General features: G+C 47.6%; 1 protein-coding gene across 1 annotated transcript; it reads right to left on the reverse strand.

The window, feature by feature from the left end:
* Positions 1–2,264: 2,264 nt before the first annotated feature.
* On the reverse strand, positions 2,265–10,502 carry LOC120713385 (ABC transporter B family member 2-like). Its single transcript, XM_039999366.1, has 9 exons — positions 10,039–10,502; positions 9,803–9,857; positions 9,511–9,686; positions 5,806–6,266; positions 4,771–5,697; positions 4,007–4,667; positions 3,639–3,886; positions 3,141–3,553; positions 2,265–3,043 (listed from the first exon to the last, which is right to left on the reverse strand). The coding sequence occupies exons 1-9, from the start codon at positions 10,300–10,302 to the stop codon at positions 2,472–2,474; spliced, it is 3,777 nt and encodes a 1,258-aa protein (XP_039855300.1). The 5' UTR covers positions 10,303–10,502; the 3' UTR covers positions 2,265–2,471.
* Positions 10,503–15,300: the final 4,798 nt, after the last annotated feature.

Consider the following 15,300-nt stretch of genomic DNA (forward strand, 5'->3'; position numbering starts at 1 on the left):
TTTAATAATAGATATAGATATAGATATAGATTCGATACATTTGTAGTTTATTAAGGTTTTAAAAGGGAGAATTCCCCGTCTCAAAGCTCAAGGTGGGAGTTGTGGATGTGTACTCCACTACCTAGTTTTTTTTGTTTGGATTGTTGAATTTATTATGAGTCTATTTCTTTTTATTTGCAATGTCACATGGTCATAGGTTAGTCGAATTTTCTTTTTAGGTAACTGAGCCAAATCTCATTTTCTTCTCTCACCTAGTACAAATACAAATACTGATTCCCTAGAGGCAGGTTCCAAAGCTCGAAGTGTTTTTCCCTTGGGAGCTTGAGCGTGTCCTTAGATTAGTGGCCTAAGTGCTTGGTAAAAGGCCACCCAAAATGAGGTCCAGCAGGTGAGTTGTCAAAGAAAGGCAGACTTTTTGTTGAGTGCTTCAGTGCTGGGATGGCGCCTAAACCACTGCTCTGCGTATGCTGATGCTGCCGGCTGGTTACGATCTGCGGCCTGGATATGCTTGCGTGGGTCTTTCTTGTGCCCACAGGCCACAGCTACCATGTTGGGTGGGTCACAACGAAAATGCTGATACGGGATACCAAAGTTGTTTCGTGGACACGCAGATAGGTAGTTCTTTCGGTGCTCCGGGGCCAACCAAAGCTGCAGGCAACAAATGTCATGCGCTCGAAATAGGAGGATTCCTCGATCGATGATGATCCGTCAAGTCCCACGTTTTTTCAGACCTAAACGAGTCAACGCTGAGCACACTGCACACGTCACAGATAGAAGGAAACTCCATTTTTCATTGGTCAAAGACAAAGGCCTTCATGGCTTCACCACCCGTTGCAAAAGAGAGAGTTTTAACCGAACCTGATGCCACGATCTCACTCAATTCTCATCAGTAAGGCTGCAAGAAAAAAGAGCATCCTCTGCAACGGGCGTGGGTGGACCCGCAGTATTGGACCATGACACGTTGGCCTGAGGTCCATCCGTCCTCTGCGGATTTGGCAACATGTTTTTGAGTTCTTTTTCTTCGCCACTACTACTGGACAAGGGAAAGGCCGGTGTGGCCCGCTTCCTGTCAGGTTTTGGTTGGGTTTTGGAATTCCATCAACCCATGTCAGGTGCGGCTCGCTTCCTGTTCTGCGCGACAGGCTCTCAGGGCTGCGTAGGATATCTGTCGCCCTCACACTCACACCTGACACCTGAAATGGAGGCAGGATATGCCAAGGCAAGGTATGTGGCGACGGTGAGATTGAGCCATGATCGGGGTTTATATCCTATGATGATGTGTAGAGTCATGCATGATGTGATGATGAATTGGTAGAAACACGTCGAGCCTTTTATATTGCTCTTTTTCATCATTATATAAAGAAAGTATATGCTTATGATTCAATTACTAATTCTAAGAAAAAAGCTTCATAATGTTATAGTTTAATTCCATTTCTTAAATTAGTGCCCTGAATATCATAGGCCCTGTTTGGTTCCCAAAAAATTTCCTACAGTACCCGTCATATCGAATCTTCAGACACGTGCATAGAGCATTAAATATAATTGAAAAAAATAATCAATTACACAGTCTAACTGATTAGTATGAGATGAATCTTTTAAGCTTAATTAATTCATAATTGGACATTATTTGTTAAGTAACAACAAAATATACCACAGTACCAAAACCCAAACTTTTTTCACCAACTAAACACACTCATAATGTTCAAAAAATGTGCATTCGTTAGTCTAATGTATATTACGAGACCAAATATAAGTGTCAGTATGCAAGAAGATGTATTCTTATTTTTATGTGTTTTATGTTCAGGCACACTCATGGAAGAAAATGATGCCCTACATACATTGTCTTATTTTTACATGTATATTATGTCCATCAAGCATATGTACATGAATCATCAAAGCATCCATGAGGCACATTGCAAGAATATGTACATGTTTATCATGGAGTCTACTCCTGCTAATGGGGCGGGGTTTGACGGATTTTTTGGGTGGGTTTTAATACGGGTACTATTGGATGGGTGGAAACGGGTGACACTATAAAATGGGTTGGGGCGGGTTGGGTTGACGACACAGACGGGTTGGGATGGGTTGGGGCGCTATGGTAGTAGATCGGCGCGTAAGTCGCATATCATCTTTTGTCGTGACTTCGGGTTGGGGCGGGTTGGGGCATTGGGCCGACGGGGTGGGTTGGGGCGGGTGGTAGTTAGAACTCTTGAAATATGAGTAGGGGCGGATTTGGGGCGGGTTCAACCCCATTAGCAGGCGTAATGGAGTCCGATACAAACGAACCCAACCCCTGAAGTTCAGTTATAATTTAGTACAAAGGAATAACAAATCGACAATACTTTATCCTGTATGTAATTCTGAACACTCGTTTTCAGATAAAAGATTACCAGCACAAATCTCTTACAGCAGACCAAGAACACACAGCCACATCAAGATACAGCACGGGCGCACGATTTGATTCAAATTTCTCATGAGCTTTGCTGCCTCTGCACCTCTTGCTGCTGCTGCTGCTGCTGCAAGCTGACGAGCTTGTGGTAGGCGCCGTTCCTGTTCTCGATCAGCTGCTGGTGCGCCCCCTGCTCGACGATCTTGCCGTCCTGCAGCACCGAGATGACGTCGGCGTTCTTGATCGTCGACAGCCGGTGCGCCACCATGACGGTGGTCCGGCTCCTCATCACCCGGTCCAGCGCCTGCTGCACGACGCGCTCCGACTCCACGTCCAGCGCGCTCGTCGCCTCGTCCAGGAGCAGGATGGCCGGGTCCTTGACGATGGCGCGCGCGATCGCGATGCGCTGCTTCTGCCCGCCGGACAGCTGCACGCCGCGCTCCCCGACCTTGGTCTGGTACCCCTCCGGCAGCGAGCTGATGAACGCGTGCGCGTTCGCCAGCGTCGCCGCCTCGATCACCTCGGCCTCCGTCGCCCCGTCCTTGCCGTACAGGATGTTGTCGTAGATCGTCGTCGCGAACAGCGCCGGCTCTTGCTGGACCAGGCCGATGTGCTTCCTCAGCGACTTCAGCTTGAGCTTCCTGATGTCCTTCCCTGCGAATTGATTGGATCAGCGTACATTGCCCTTAGTAGAAGAATTTATCTGGAACAAAAAAAAATGGCGCTATTGTCGTCTTTGAGCAAGAGGTACCGTCGATCAAGATTCTTCCGGCGACCGGGTCGTAGAACCGGAGGATGAGCGACAGCACGGTGCTCTTGCCGGAGCCGCTCATTCCGACGAGCGCCATGCTCCTGCCGGCCTTCATCAGGAGGTCGAGGCCCTTGAACACGGTCACGTCGGGCCTCGATGGGTACCGGAACTCGACGCCGCGCAGCTCGATCAGCCCCTCGACCCTCTTGATGTCCTCGCCGGCGTCGATCTGGACGTCGGTCTTGCGGTCCAGGATATCGAACACCGAGGACACCATCTGGTTCCCCTTGATGATGTCCGGCGCCATCGCCAGCGTCTCACCCATGGCCAGCGCCGTCACTATGAGCACCATGAAGGACTTCATCACGGACTTGAAGGTGGCCAGCTCCTTGCTCATCAGATGCGAACCATACCTGAAATTTGTAACATTTTATTTTACTTTTCAACTAAAAGGTAGTAAAAGTATTGAATCCAGTGTGCATAAGAAGTGGCAGTTACCATAAAGCCAGTGCGTATGAAGAGAAGAGGAAGAACTGAGAAACTCCATAGAACAGGCCGGCGCCCTGGCCTCGCCGGAAGGACCTCTTCGATGGCTCCTTCAGCTCGTCCGCGTAGAGCTTTATCACCTTCTCCTCCGAGCAGAAGGCTGCCACCGTCCGGATGTTGCTCACCGCCTCCGCCGCGAGCATGTTGGCCTTCAGATACGACTTGCCGAGGTTGCCGCCGTAACCTTTCATGAACATTTTCTGTTTCAGAACAGAACAAGCACAACAGGAGATCGTGAATTTGAGGAGAAAAACAATGATCGACTTGTCAATTTGCTACTGATAACAGGGTGAGCAGGAGACGTTGCTTTGTTAATTCACCTCGCTGATGTGGCCGCTGACCATGAGGGGGTAGGTTGCGAGCACGACCAGCGTGATCCTCCAGTTGAGTATGAAGGCGATGACGAGCGAGGTCACGATCATGCCGACGTTCTGCAGCAGGATGGTGGAGCGGTCGACGACGATGGTGCGCACGAGCGTGGCGTCCGCCTCGAGCCGCGACGACAGCATCGCGCTGGTGCTGCTGGTGTCGTCGAACCACGCGATCTCGTTCCGCAGGATCGCCGAGAACATCCTCTCCCGGACCCGCAGCGTGAGCCGCTCGCCCATGATGCCGAAGCTGAGGTGCTCGACGACGTGGAACACCAGCGTGAGCACGGCGCCGCAGCAGAAGAGCACGGAGATCTTGCGGACCTCCCGCTTGGTGGTCTCCCACCCCATGTAGTAGGACACCAGCGCCTGCGTGACGCCTAGCGCGAAGAGCGGCATCTGGGAGCCCGCCACGAAGGCGCTGAGGGTGCCCGACACGCCGAAGAACCAGTCCGGCCGCACCATGGAGTAGAGCTTCGCCATGGACACGGGCTTCCCCTTCCGGGCTTCCTCGTGCGCCTCGGCGGCGCCGTACCGGCTGATGGAGTCCTTGTCGGAACGGAAGCTGGCACCCATGCTCGTCCTCCCGGACAACTCCCTCGAATACTTGAAACTACGAAAAAACAAGCTCAGTTCATCAGATCACAATGACACATTTGAAATCTTGGACAGTGTTCGCCATTTGACGATCCATCCAGTGGAGAGCAGAGTGATACCTTAGTGGCCTGGTGATGCTTGCGCTGTCAGACAAAGACGGCTTCTGCTGAAGCTGGGCAGCCTCCTGCAGCTGGATCAGCGAGGAGTAGGCGCCGCACGGGTTCGCCATGAGCTGCTCGTGCGTGCCCGTCTCGACGATCCGGCCACCGTCCACGACGGCGATCGTGTCGGCGTTCCGGATGGTGGACAGGCGGTGCGCGATCACCACGGTGGTGCGGCCGACCATGACGCGGTCCAGCGCCTCCTGGACGCTCTTCTCGGACTCGGCGTCCAGCGCGCTGGTCGCCTCGTCGAGCAGCAGCACCGACGGGTTCTTCAGGATGGCCCTCGAGATGGCGATGCGCTGCTTCTGCCCGCCGGAGAGCTGGATCCCGCGCTCGCCGACCTGCGTCTCGTACCGGCCGGGGAGGTGGTTGATGAACGTGATGGCCTCCGACAGCCTCGCCGCGTGGTCGATCTCCTCCATGGTGGCGTACTCCTTGCCGTAGAAGATGTTCTCCCGGATGCTCGTCGCGAACAGGGCCGGCTCCTGGTTCACCAGCCCGACCTGCCGGCGCAGCCACTTGACGTCGAGCTCCCTGATGTCGTGCCCGTCCAGCAGGATCGAGCCGGACAGCGGCTCGTAGAAGCGCTCGATGAGCGAGACCACGGTGCTCTTGCCGGACCCGCTGCCGCCGACGAGGGCGACGATCTTGCCGGCCGGGAAGTCCAGGCTGAACCGGTTGAGGATGACGACGTCCGGCCGCGACGGGTAGCTGAAGTGCACGTTGCGGAACTGGATGTGCCCGTCGACCGCCGGCAGCGTGCGGCCGGTCTTGGAGCTCGACTTGTTCACGGAGCTCCTCTCGATCATCTGGAAGATGGGGTACGCCGCCGTCCTCGCCCGCAGGAACGTCGAAATGTTCGGCGCCGCCTGGCCGAGCGACCTGCCATTCATTCGCACGCACGCGCATCATTCGAGTTCCCAATTAAGTAATTGCTTGCCGACGTCGACCGGCACGACGAACACATGGACTCAAGATTCGTGCGCTCACAGGCCGGCGATGACGACGTTGAGCATGGTGGTGAAGGACTCGCCGCCGTTGGAGATGCGCTTGTGGACGACGACGCTGGTGAACCAGATGAGCAGCGCCCAGGAGAGGAAGAGCACAGAGTGCATGGAGCCGAGGCCGAGGCCCTTGGCGAGGCCGCCCCTCTTGCCGTACTTGTACGTCCGCAGCAGCGCCTCCCGGTAGGACCTCACTGCCTTCTCCTCGCCGACGAACGCCTGCACCGTGCGCACGTTGCCGATCACCTCCTCGGCGATCTCGCCGGCCTTTACGTAGGACTTGCGGACGCGGGCCATGAGGCCGATGGTGACGTAGGCGTAGGTGCCGCCGGCGATGGCGATGAGCGGGACGATGGCGAGCGTCACGAGGCTGATCTGCCACACCTGCGAGAAGCCGATGGCGAAGCCGGCCACGAACCGGCTGATGTAGTGCATGAAGTTGCCCACCTGCAGCGAGACGCGGTGCCACCATGCCAACAACATCCATTAGTTTTTGAACACAATTAAACTCAGAGTACTCTTAAACTCAGGTACGGCATGCGTGAGCTCGCCGGCGCGGCGGCGCTCTGCAATCGTTTGTTCTTTCTTTGACGAGAAACTGACTAGCCGAAATAGCGGGCTCAAGTTATGTGGGCCGGATTGAAGTTAACTATGGGCCAGGCGAGGCCCGTTGAAGCCAGAGTAGAAATTGTACATCAACCGCTTGTTTTCCTCCAACAGGAAAAAAAAACTTTATTTCGACGTCGACAAAAAGTCATGGTACAATAAATTTTACTGGAAAGCGTACATGCTGATCTTTTTTTTTTCTATCCAAACAGCTGTAAAAACTTCCAAGTTCCAACTCCAAAGTTGTGAAAACCATAGCCGTACCAGTTGGTTGCCTTTGTTGTACTACCAGTACCAAGCATGGCAGAACCAGAAGAGCTTTTACGATTTGGAGCAACCAACCCCGTGGAGCCGTGGAGGCACGAGACCTCGGTCGCTGCCACCAGTTATGCTCAATTGCTCAGCTGACTGATGCTCAAAAAAAAAAAATTGCTCAGCTGACTTGAGCGGGGGCGTACCCGACCCGAGCAAGGGACGCAGCCGGCGGCACAGATCTGGACGCCACGCGATCCGCGTCCGGAATGGAGAACAGAGTGACCCCTGCCGGCAGCAAGTAAAGCGAGGCTGTCCCCAGCCATTTGGGAAGGGAAGGAATCCCGGATTGGCGATCGGCAACCACCTAGGGCGGCGGCCCATAACTGACGATGCAGCTAGTAGCGAGATCAAAGGGTTCGGAATTTGTGTCCAAATCCGTGAGCCGTTCATAATTTGACACCCGTACCGCAATAACACGTAGGATCAATCTACATCATTAACATGTGGGTTAGGGTGTCAAATCATGAAAGTTCTGATCGCAAAAAAAACCATGAAAGGTCTGCGAATTGAAGGAGTTGGGAGCTGAAGAATCATTGCTTTATATAGATTGGGCCATGGCTTGGGCGTGAACGCTGGGACTGGGAGGCACGCAAGATCGAACCAAGTAACGCAAGAGGATCGCAAGTCGACACCTAACCGGCATGGGAAGGGACAGCGCCCGTCAGTCTAATGAAGAGACGGGCACGTGTGCGGTGTGACGCCTACAAGTTTATCTGAAGTTTTTGCAGCGCACTGATTTGTGTACAAACTAGTACGTACAAAGTATGGACTGCTAGTGTCATGAATTACGCTACTGTTCACCTAGTGGTTTCCAATGGAGGGGGCTCCCATTTGTGGCCGTGTTTGGATGAAGGGTGGAAAAATTTTGATGAGAGAGAAACGATGCTTTGACTACTAATTAGTGGTATTAAATAAAGTCTAATTATAAAATTACCTCCACAACTGTAGTACTGTAGCAGTTGCTCTAGCTAATGAGGTCTTTGACCGCATGATTAGAGGATGATTGAGTGCGGTTACTGTAGCATCACTGTAGCCAATAATGATGAAACTTGGCTCATTAGATTCGTCTCGAAAAGTTACACCCATTCCTAAAAGAGTTTTGCAAATAAACTTCATTTAGTACTTCATGCATACATTCGTCTTTTTGTGCAAAAGTTTTGATGGTTTTATCCAAACATGGCCTGTAAATTGGAGGTCACTGAAACAAACCGATCGAATAGGGCTCTAGCTCAACAGTCAATGCCAAGAAGTCGAACGACCAAGATCTGACGGTGGGCAGCCGGGTACGCCGAATTTATGGGCCGCTGGTCATGTAAAACAGAGGCCCGCTGGTCGTGTAACCAGTAGGGGGCAGATTCCACGTGTGAAAAATTAAAGGGTGACTGACTTTGCTAGGAGCCTGGGACCCACCCTTGACATGCGCCGAGACGTTTAGAAGCTTTCCGTACTGCCACTGCTGAGAACGGTTACAGATTTTAAAAGCAGGATGGGCAAGCATTTTCAACAAGGCAAAAAAAGCTGTTGAATGTACTAATTTTATTTATGCCGAGATAATTTTCAGTAGTCTGATTTCGGCTGATTCAGTAGTATTATGTGGGAGAGAATAAGCTGGCTTAATCCAAAATAAGCCAAAAACAGACACATCGAACTAGCTGGTAGAGGCCTTAGTTCATTCCACTCCAATCTATATATAACATTTTTACCTAAACAAGCCCTGACTCCCTTCAAACTCAATTTGGTGGACCAAGAATCTTGTGAAAGTAATAGGTATAACCCATGTTATGGAGGGCTGTTCTTTCGCAAAGAAAAAAAAAAGAGTTTTGGAGGACTGTTGGAATGTACCACATGTTCATGATCGGCATATATGAGCTGTGCTAGGATAGATGGCCCTTGACTCCTTGAGCCACATATATGGTATGGGAACAATGCAACAGGATCGGTGCACACGATCCATCCAAACAGACGGTGCATCATGATGATAGCCATTGACTGTGCGTTATGCCAATCTTGAGGGGAGATGCGGTCATTAATGCTCGCTTGCTACTTAAAAATGGAAAAGTTTTTAAACACCGGCAAATGATTTTTTTTTTCGGAAAAATGAGCACATGGACACGATGGTTGGTATGGTCGTATGGATAGGAGTAGTATCACGGAGAAGGCTACTTTCATAGTAGAAGAATTATAATTCACTATGGCTTGTGTGTAATCAAGGTCGGAACTCATTCGTATTCTAAAAAAATAATTCACTATAAGGCAACTATATATACGCCCCGAAACAAAGCTCAATTTATGGGACTGAATTGTACTACTTTTTATTAGAAAACATGCACACCAATTCAAATATATGCGTGAACGAACTTAAATAAACGCTATTTTTCACGTGCTACACGAACCCACGAATTCAAGGTACCAAACCTACACTCGATCCACCGGGGTGAAGAAATCCACCTGGTTCGATTTTAAACTGCCAGTAAAATCGTCCTGTTCCCGCAGAAATGAATTTCAAACAGCTCGAGAACAGCAACTGCTTCCTGCGGCGTACTGCTGCCCCCGCGCACGCCATGAATGCCCCTCACCAAACCCCCCCTCGTAACTCCGCGCCGGCCCCTCGGCTGGGCCCCTCCGATCGGATCAGCGCGCCGGGCGCCCGCTGCCCGGCCGTTAATTCCTCTCCGTCCTTTCCCCCATCCCGCCTCCCGCCTGAGCTGAGCGCCGCCGGTCGGCCGCGGCGAGAATGGCAACGCGCGCAGGTAAGGTAAAAGGCGCGTACCTTCTCGGAGATGGCGTCCTGGACGACGAGGATGTCGCTGGTGATGGCGTTGATGACCTCGCCGGTGGACGCCTCGGTGTCGAAGACGGCGATGTCCTGGTCCAGCATCGCGCGCAGGTAGGCCAGCCGCATCTTCGCCGCCTGCCGCTCGCCCGTGTGCATCCAGCACGCCACCTCTGCATGTAACACCACACGACGCATGCGTGTCATTATCTTTAGCTGCTTGCTCTGCTGCTGGTGGTCGCATTGCCATGGGAGCGGAGCAGCGGGCGGGGTGGCTCGTTGCACGCACCGGTCCACGACGAGAAGAGGATGACGATGCCGAGGTAGACGAAGTCCAGCGAGTACTGTGCACGCGAAACAGAACAAAAAAAAATCAGCCCACGTCGTTGTTGGTTGCTGCCAGCTACTAGCTAGCTAGTGCTCATGCACACGACGCCGAGGCGGTGTGAGCTGAGGCTGAGATCTCCGGAACGGCCGGAGATGCGCGTGCGCGCGCCGTCCTGGACGAGCGCGCGATTTGATTACCTTGGCGACGCGGCCGGAGACGGTGGTGGGGAAGAGGTAGGCGAGGCCGATGATGTTGATGAGCTTGCCGAAGAAGATGAAGAAGACGGGCACGGAGGCGCCGTGCGCGCAGGCGCCCAGCGACCCCACGGCCATCAGCACGCAGTCCCACCGGTCCGCGAACGAGAACAGCTTCAGGAACGGCACCTTGGCCGCCTCCTCCGCCTCCTCCTTCTTCCCGCCGCCGCCGCCCTCCTGGGCGGCGCCGTTCGCCGGCGAGCTCATGCTCGCGTCGTCCCGGGCCGCGCCGCGCCCGCCCTGCTCGATCGACCAGGCAGGAGATCGCGGCGTGGAGGGGTCCCCCACTGTGCCGCGCTGCCCTCGCGTCCGGGAGTGATGGCGGGTCTCTGAGCCTGCTGGTGGGGCTTTAAAAGATTTTGAAAGGGGCTTCGTTTGGGGCGTGCTAGCCTGCTTAGCTGCCGTGCTCGCCCGCGGTAGGCTGCTGGAGCGGTGAACTTGCCAGCATTTCTGGTGGAGCAGAGCAACCGACTCGTTAATGGCGATCGGAGGAGGCGACAGGTATGACTCGGGTAGGGTCAGGGCGTCAGCTGGCCACGGCTGCTTGGCTGCGTGGGCAACAAGTGGGTGTAGGAGTGGATTTGGCTGAATTTTGATCGTCCAGGGCACAACCTGTTTAGTTCTAAAAATTTTTTAAGTACCCATCACATCGAATATTCGGACACATGTATGGATAATTAAATACAATTAAAAAATAACTAACTAGTAAGGTGGCCCGCGCAAATAGCGCGGGTAGCTAGATATTTGATATTTTCTATATTACTGCTTCTATTCTAAATTATTAGTCACTTTATTAGGTACGTATTATCTTTGTTCTAATTGAAACTAATCTAATTCAAATTAAATTTATAGAAAATAGTACCAACATCTATAACGTCAAATTAGTTTCATTAAATCTATCATATAATATATATTTATAGTGTATTTATTTGATATTATGAAAATTAATATATTTTACTATCCTGGTCAGTGAAAAGAAATATTCCACTTACGACAAAACTAAAGTTGTAAATAATTTTGAATGGATGTAATCACATTTGTATTCTACTCTAAAAGAAATTTATGCCAATAGCATTGTTTGTGACATCATTGTATTTGTTTTGTCCCAATATCCTAGACGAAGGTAGCATCTATGTTTTTCCCACCATAATATTTTGTGGCATATAAATTTTTAGAATACCTCACATAGAAACATAATTTTGGTATTTATTGAAAGGAATATAAAAATTAAGCTTTCAATAGAAATATATTTGTTGGTTGACTGGTAGTGAATATTTTTGTCTAAAAGTTTTAATTACTGTTAAAAATTACTCTTATTTTTTTAAGAATAAGATTTAGATGAGTGACTTAATATACACTACCCTGAGATCATTAGAATTAGTTTTTGAATATTAGTCAAAAACTTAATGAGTGGTCGATGCATTGTCTTCATTGTTTTTCATATCCAATCTCTCCAATTGCTACAACAAATCTAAACATGCTCACCTTGTTTTGCGACGGCTGCATCAATAAATTTGTTGTTATGCAAGCAAGGTATAGCCCCTTGTGCTCATTCAATTTGCTACATTTGGACCCAAGAAAGTTCTGCCCACTACACACTTTAGTCAATGAAGATGCATCTCAGATGGTCCGCAACTTAATATACATACCTGATCAGGGGTCATACATATCTAATCAAGGGTCGGGTCTAAAAAAGCTCGGCATTCTCTTCAGCCCGAACTCGACCCGACTTGACCACCAGGCTAGATTTTTTATCCAAGCCCAGCCCGATATGTGATCAGGCTTGGGTTAAACCCAATTTTCATGTACAATTTTCAGGTCAGGCCAGTTTTTTTTGGACTTTGGGTAATAAAATTCGACCTCTATCCAACCTATTGTTTATTGCCGATCGAAAATTTCTATCCAAACCGGGTCAACATATTAGTTGGAATGGCATTTTATGGACGGGTAAGGTTCATCATGTTGGACAGCCCATAAATAGGTATATCCATGTCAAATATTGATTCCGAGTTGGTTTCTTTAGATTATATCACCACTCATGTACAGTTGCTCTTCCCTTCAAAACCTTTTGCATGATTGATTGATGCTAGTTGTTGGCCAAGACAACCTTTTTTTGGGGGGGGAGGGGGGCAACGATATATATATTTGCGTGCCCTGCCGTATGATTGATATTTTTCCCCTTTTGCTTATGTCTTTTGTCCATAAAATTGCAAATCAAATTATTTCCTAATACTAATATATACCGATATATATATATTTGAATGGCCTTGTGACTATCTACCCCCGATCTGTCTAGAGCTGAGGGGACCCATTCCCATGGCGCTGAGAAAAACCAATAATACTATTTCCTAACGCAATACATTTTGACTTGAATAGCACATGGATGAAAGATGAATTTCCATATCTTTTGTGAAAAATCTTTGACGTTATAAGCTTGGTCTATCCTATTTTTTTAATTTCTAATTTGGCTATTTAAATATGGATTTTTTAAATTAATATGAACCGCTAGATCTTTATAAATCTAACCGTTTAAATTCTTCTCTTTATTAGGTTAACATGGAATTTATCTTCAAATAAGTCTAGACCGTTAGATCTTCATAAAATCTAATTGTGTAAATCCTTTGCTTTTTAGATTAACGTGGAAATTTCTCTTCGAGTTAATCTAGCCCATTAGATCTTCATAAAATCTAACGGTGTACTCCCTCCATATAGAAAATAGAAGACTTTAAGGATAGCAACAGGATCTCCAAAGCATAACTCTAACAGCTTATTTTTATAAAAATATTTGTTCAAAAGTGATATATGTATATTTTTATGAAAGTGCTTTTTAAAAAAATATATTCATATGGCTTTCACCTTTTCAAACTCAATAACTTAAAAGTTATTCATGATTTATATTCCCAATGTTTGACTTAGACCTTATCCAAAACAACATTCTTTTTCTATATAGAGGGAGTATATCCTTATCTTTTTTAATTAACATCAGAATTTCTAAACCCTCTCCACAAATATAGTGACTTCTTTTAACACTCTCATATTAATATTATAGATAGATGTCAATTGTTTTTCTAGTGACGCCGCTGATCACAGCAGCACACCATCGATGCCCTCAGCTTGATAAGACTCTTATCCTATTGTGTAAATAGTGGGTCTTCAATCTATCAAATTATAGTTAATTTTGTTCTGCTATATTTGCCATGTACATATTCCTATTGCTAGATAGCTAGGATGGAGTACAGTCGTATTCAAATCGTTGCTGAGCGAGAGCATGCCATGCCATGTAATCCTTTGCTATGGCCAGATTTAGGGCTGCAAAGCCTACTAATCAAATTTGAGATTGATAGACTGCAAAAGTCACAGACAGTGCGTGAATGCTACAACACATGCTCCCATCTAGAAAAGCACGCTGCCTTACGAATTCTACGCCACAAAAATAATGGAGTCTTTTTTTAGATTGGAAACAATAGAGTCCGAGTGTAATAAGACAATGGAGCTCGAGTCTAATAGGAAATAGGAAGTACAAAATTTTAATTCAATATAGTTTTTTATGTGATATAGATTCTTTAGAATAATACAGATAGTTAGATCTTCATAAAATACAACGGTGTAATTTTTTCTCTTTTTTAAATTAACGTGAGAATTTTTAGATTCTCTCAGCAAGCGTGGTGGCTTCTTTTAACACTATACTTGTTATTCAGTTGATGAATTCCTGAGGCCAGTTGTTTGAGAGATCTGGTTGAGAAACAATGGAGAAATTCTTTCGGCTAGGAATAACTATGTAAGACAAAGTTAATTGTACCAATTGTTTTAGCGTTCTATTTATATACCGAGCGTGAGAATATGCGTGGCAGAGGTGGCCTTGGACCTGAGGAACCAAACTTTGATGTACTTAAAAACGGACATATTTTATGATGTGACTTTTCCTTTTTTTTAATCCTGCCTAGAAACGTAAGCAGGCTACCTTTGTTTTTGACAGAGTCCTAATACGATTTTGCCTTGATCCTGCCTTGATCGAGTCCTAGTATGACCCTGCCTAGAATCGAACTATACTACCTTTCTCGATATTAATTGAGTCCTAGTTCAGGTGTCCGACTACAATAGCAAATACACAAATTTATCGTGTGTGGATATTTTTAATATAATATGCAAATGTGGGATAATATAGACCGTTGGATCTTCGTAAAATCCAACGGTCTAAGTTCTTCTTTTTTTAGATTAACGTGGAAATTTCTAGTCTCTTTCCGCGAACGTAGTGGTTTCTTCTAACACTTAAATATTTATATAATAGATTACACAGTCTAACTGATTAGCATGAGATGAATCTTTTAAGTCTAATTAGTCTATAATTGAATATTATTTGTCAAGTAACTGCTGCCGCTTTACTTTGACAGCTTATTACACCCTTTCATTTTTTTTCTTATAAATATATAAACAAAGAAAGAACAAAGTTGATGATCGTCGTCAACGAATGATTGCAGGCACTGCTCAGAAACACACCAGAAAATTGATGGAAAATTTGTGCGCATGCAGTATTTGCCTGTATTTCAGCTTGGGACAGAGAAGCTAGAAGGCTGGAAGCACATGTACAGAGGCTGTGTTTAGTTGCAAAATCTATCTCTCCAAATTTCACTATTCATCTATCACATAAAATCTTTTGCCTCATGTATGGAGTATTAAATGTAGGTAAATAAAAAAACTAATTGTATAGTTTTGATGTACGTTGCGAGACGAATTTTTTGAGCCTAGTTAGCCTATGATAGGACAATATTTACCACAAACAAACGAAAAGTGCTACAGTACGCTACAGTATCCGATGTGACCTTTTTTACCAATTTTTTGCGAATCTAAACACAACCAGATACGCAATGAAGGATGCACAGTGCACCACTGCACCCGTGGTAGTGCTCGTGTTTCATTCCCCTTGTACGATTGGAGTAGCTGTGCAGTTGGTCTAACCTACAAACTTCAGACTCAGATTAGGAGTCGAATTAGCAAAACGTGTAGCCTCAGCTTGAGTGTTTATGAAGGTAGACAAGGGCGTTCTGAACCGTAAAGCCTATAGTAATCTACTACTAGTACACTGTACACACGAGCGCCACACCAGTAGCATATACACTACGTACCAGGAGTACGTTCGCACGAAGGGCAACGCCGGAAAAAGGTCTTCTGCCGGTTTGATTTTGACAGCGGAGCAAAGGCAGAGGT

This window comes from Panicum virgatum, chromosome 1K, assembly GCF_016808335.1.
Source record: "Panicum virgatum strain AP13 chromosome 1K, P.virgatum_v5, whole genome shotgun sequence".
NCBI lineage: Eukaryota > Viridiplantae > Streptophyta > Magnoliopsida > Poales > Poaceae > Panicum > Panicum virgatum.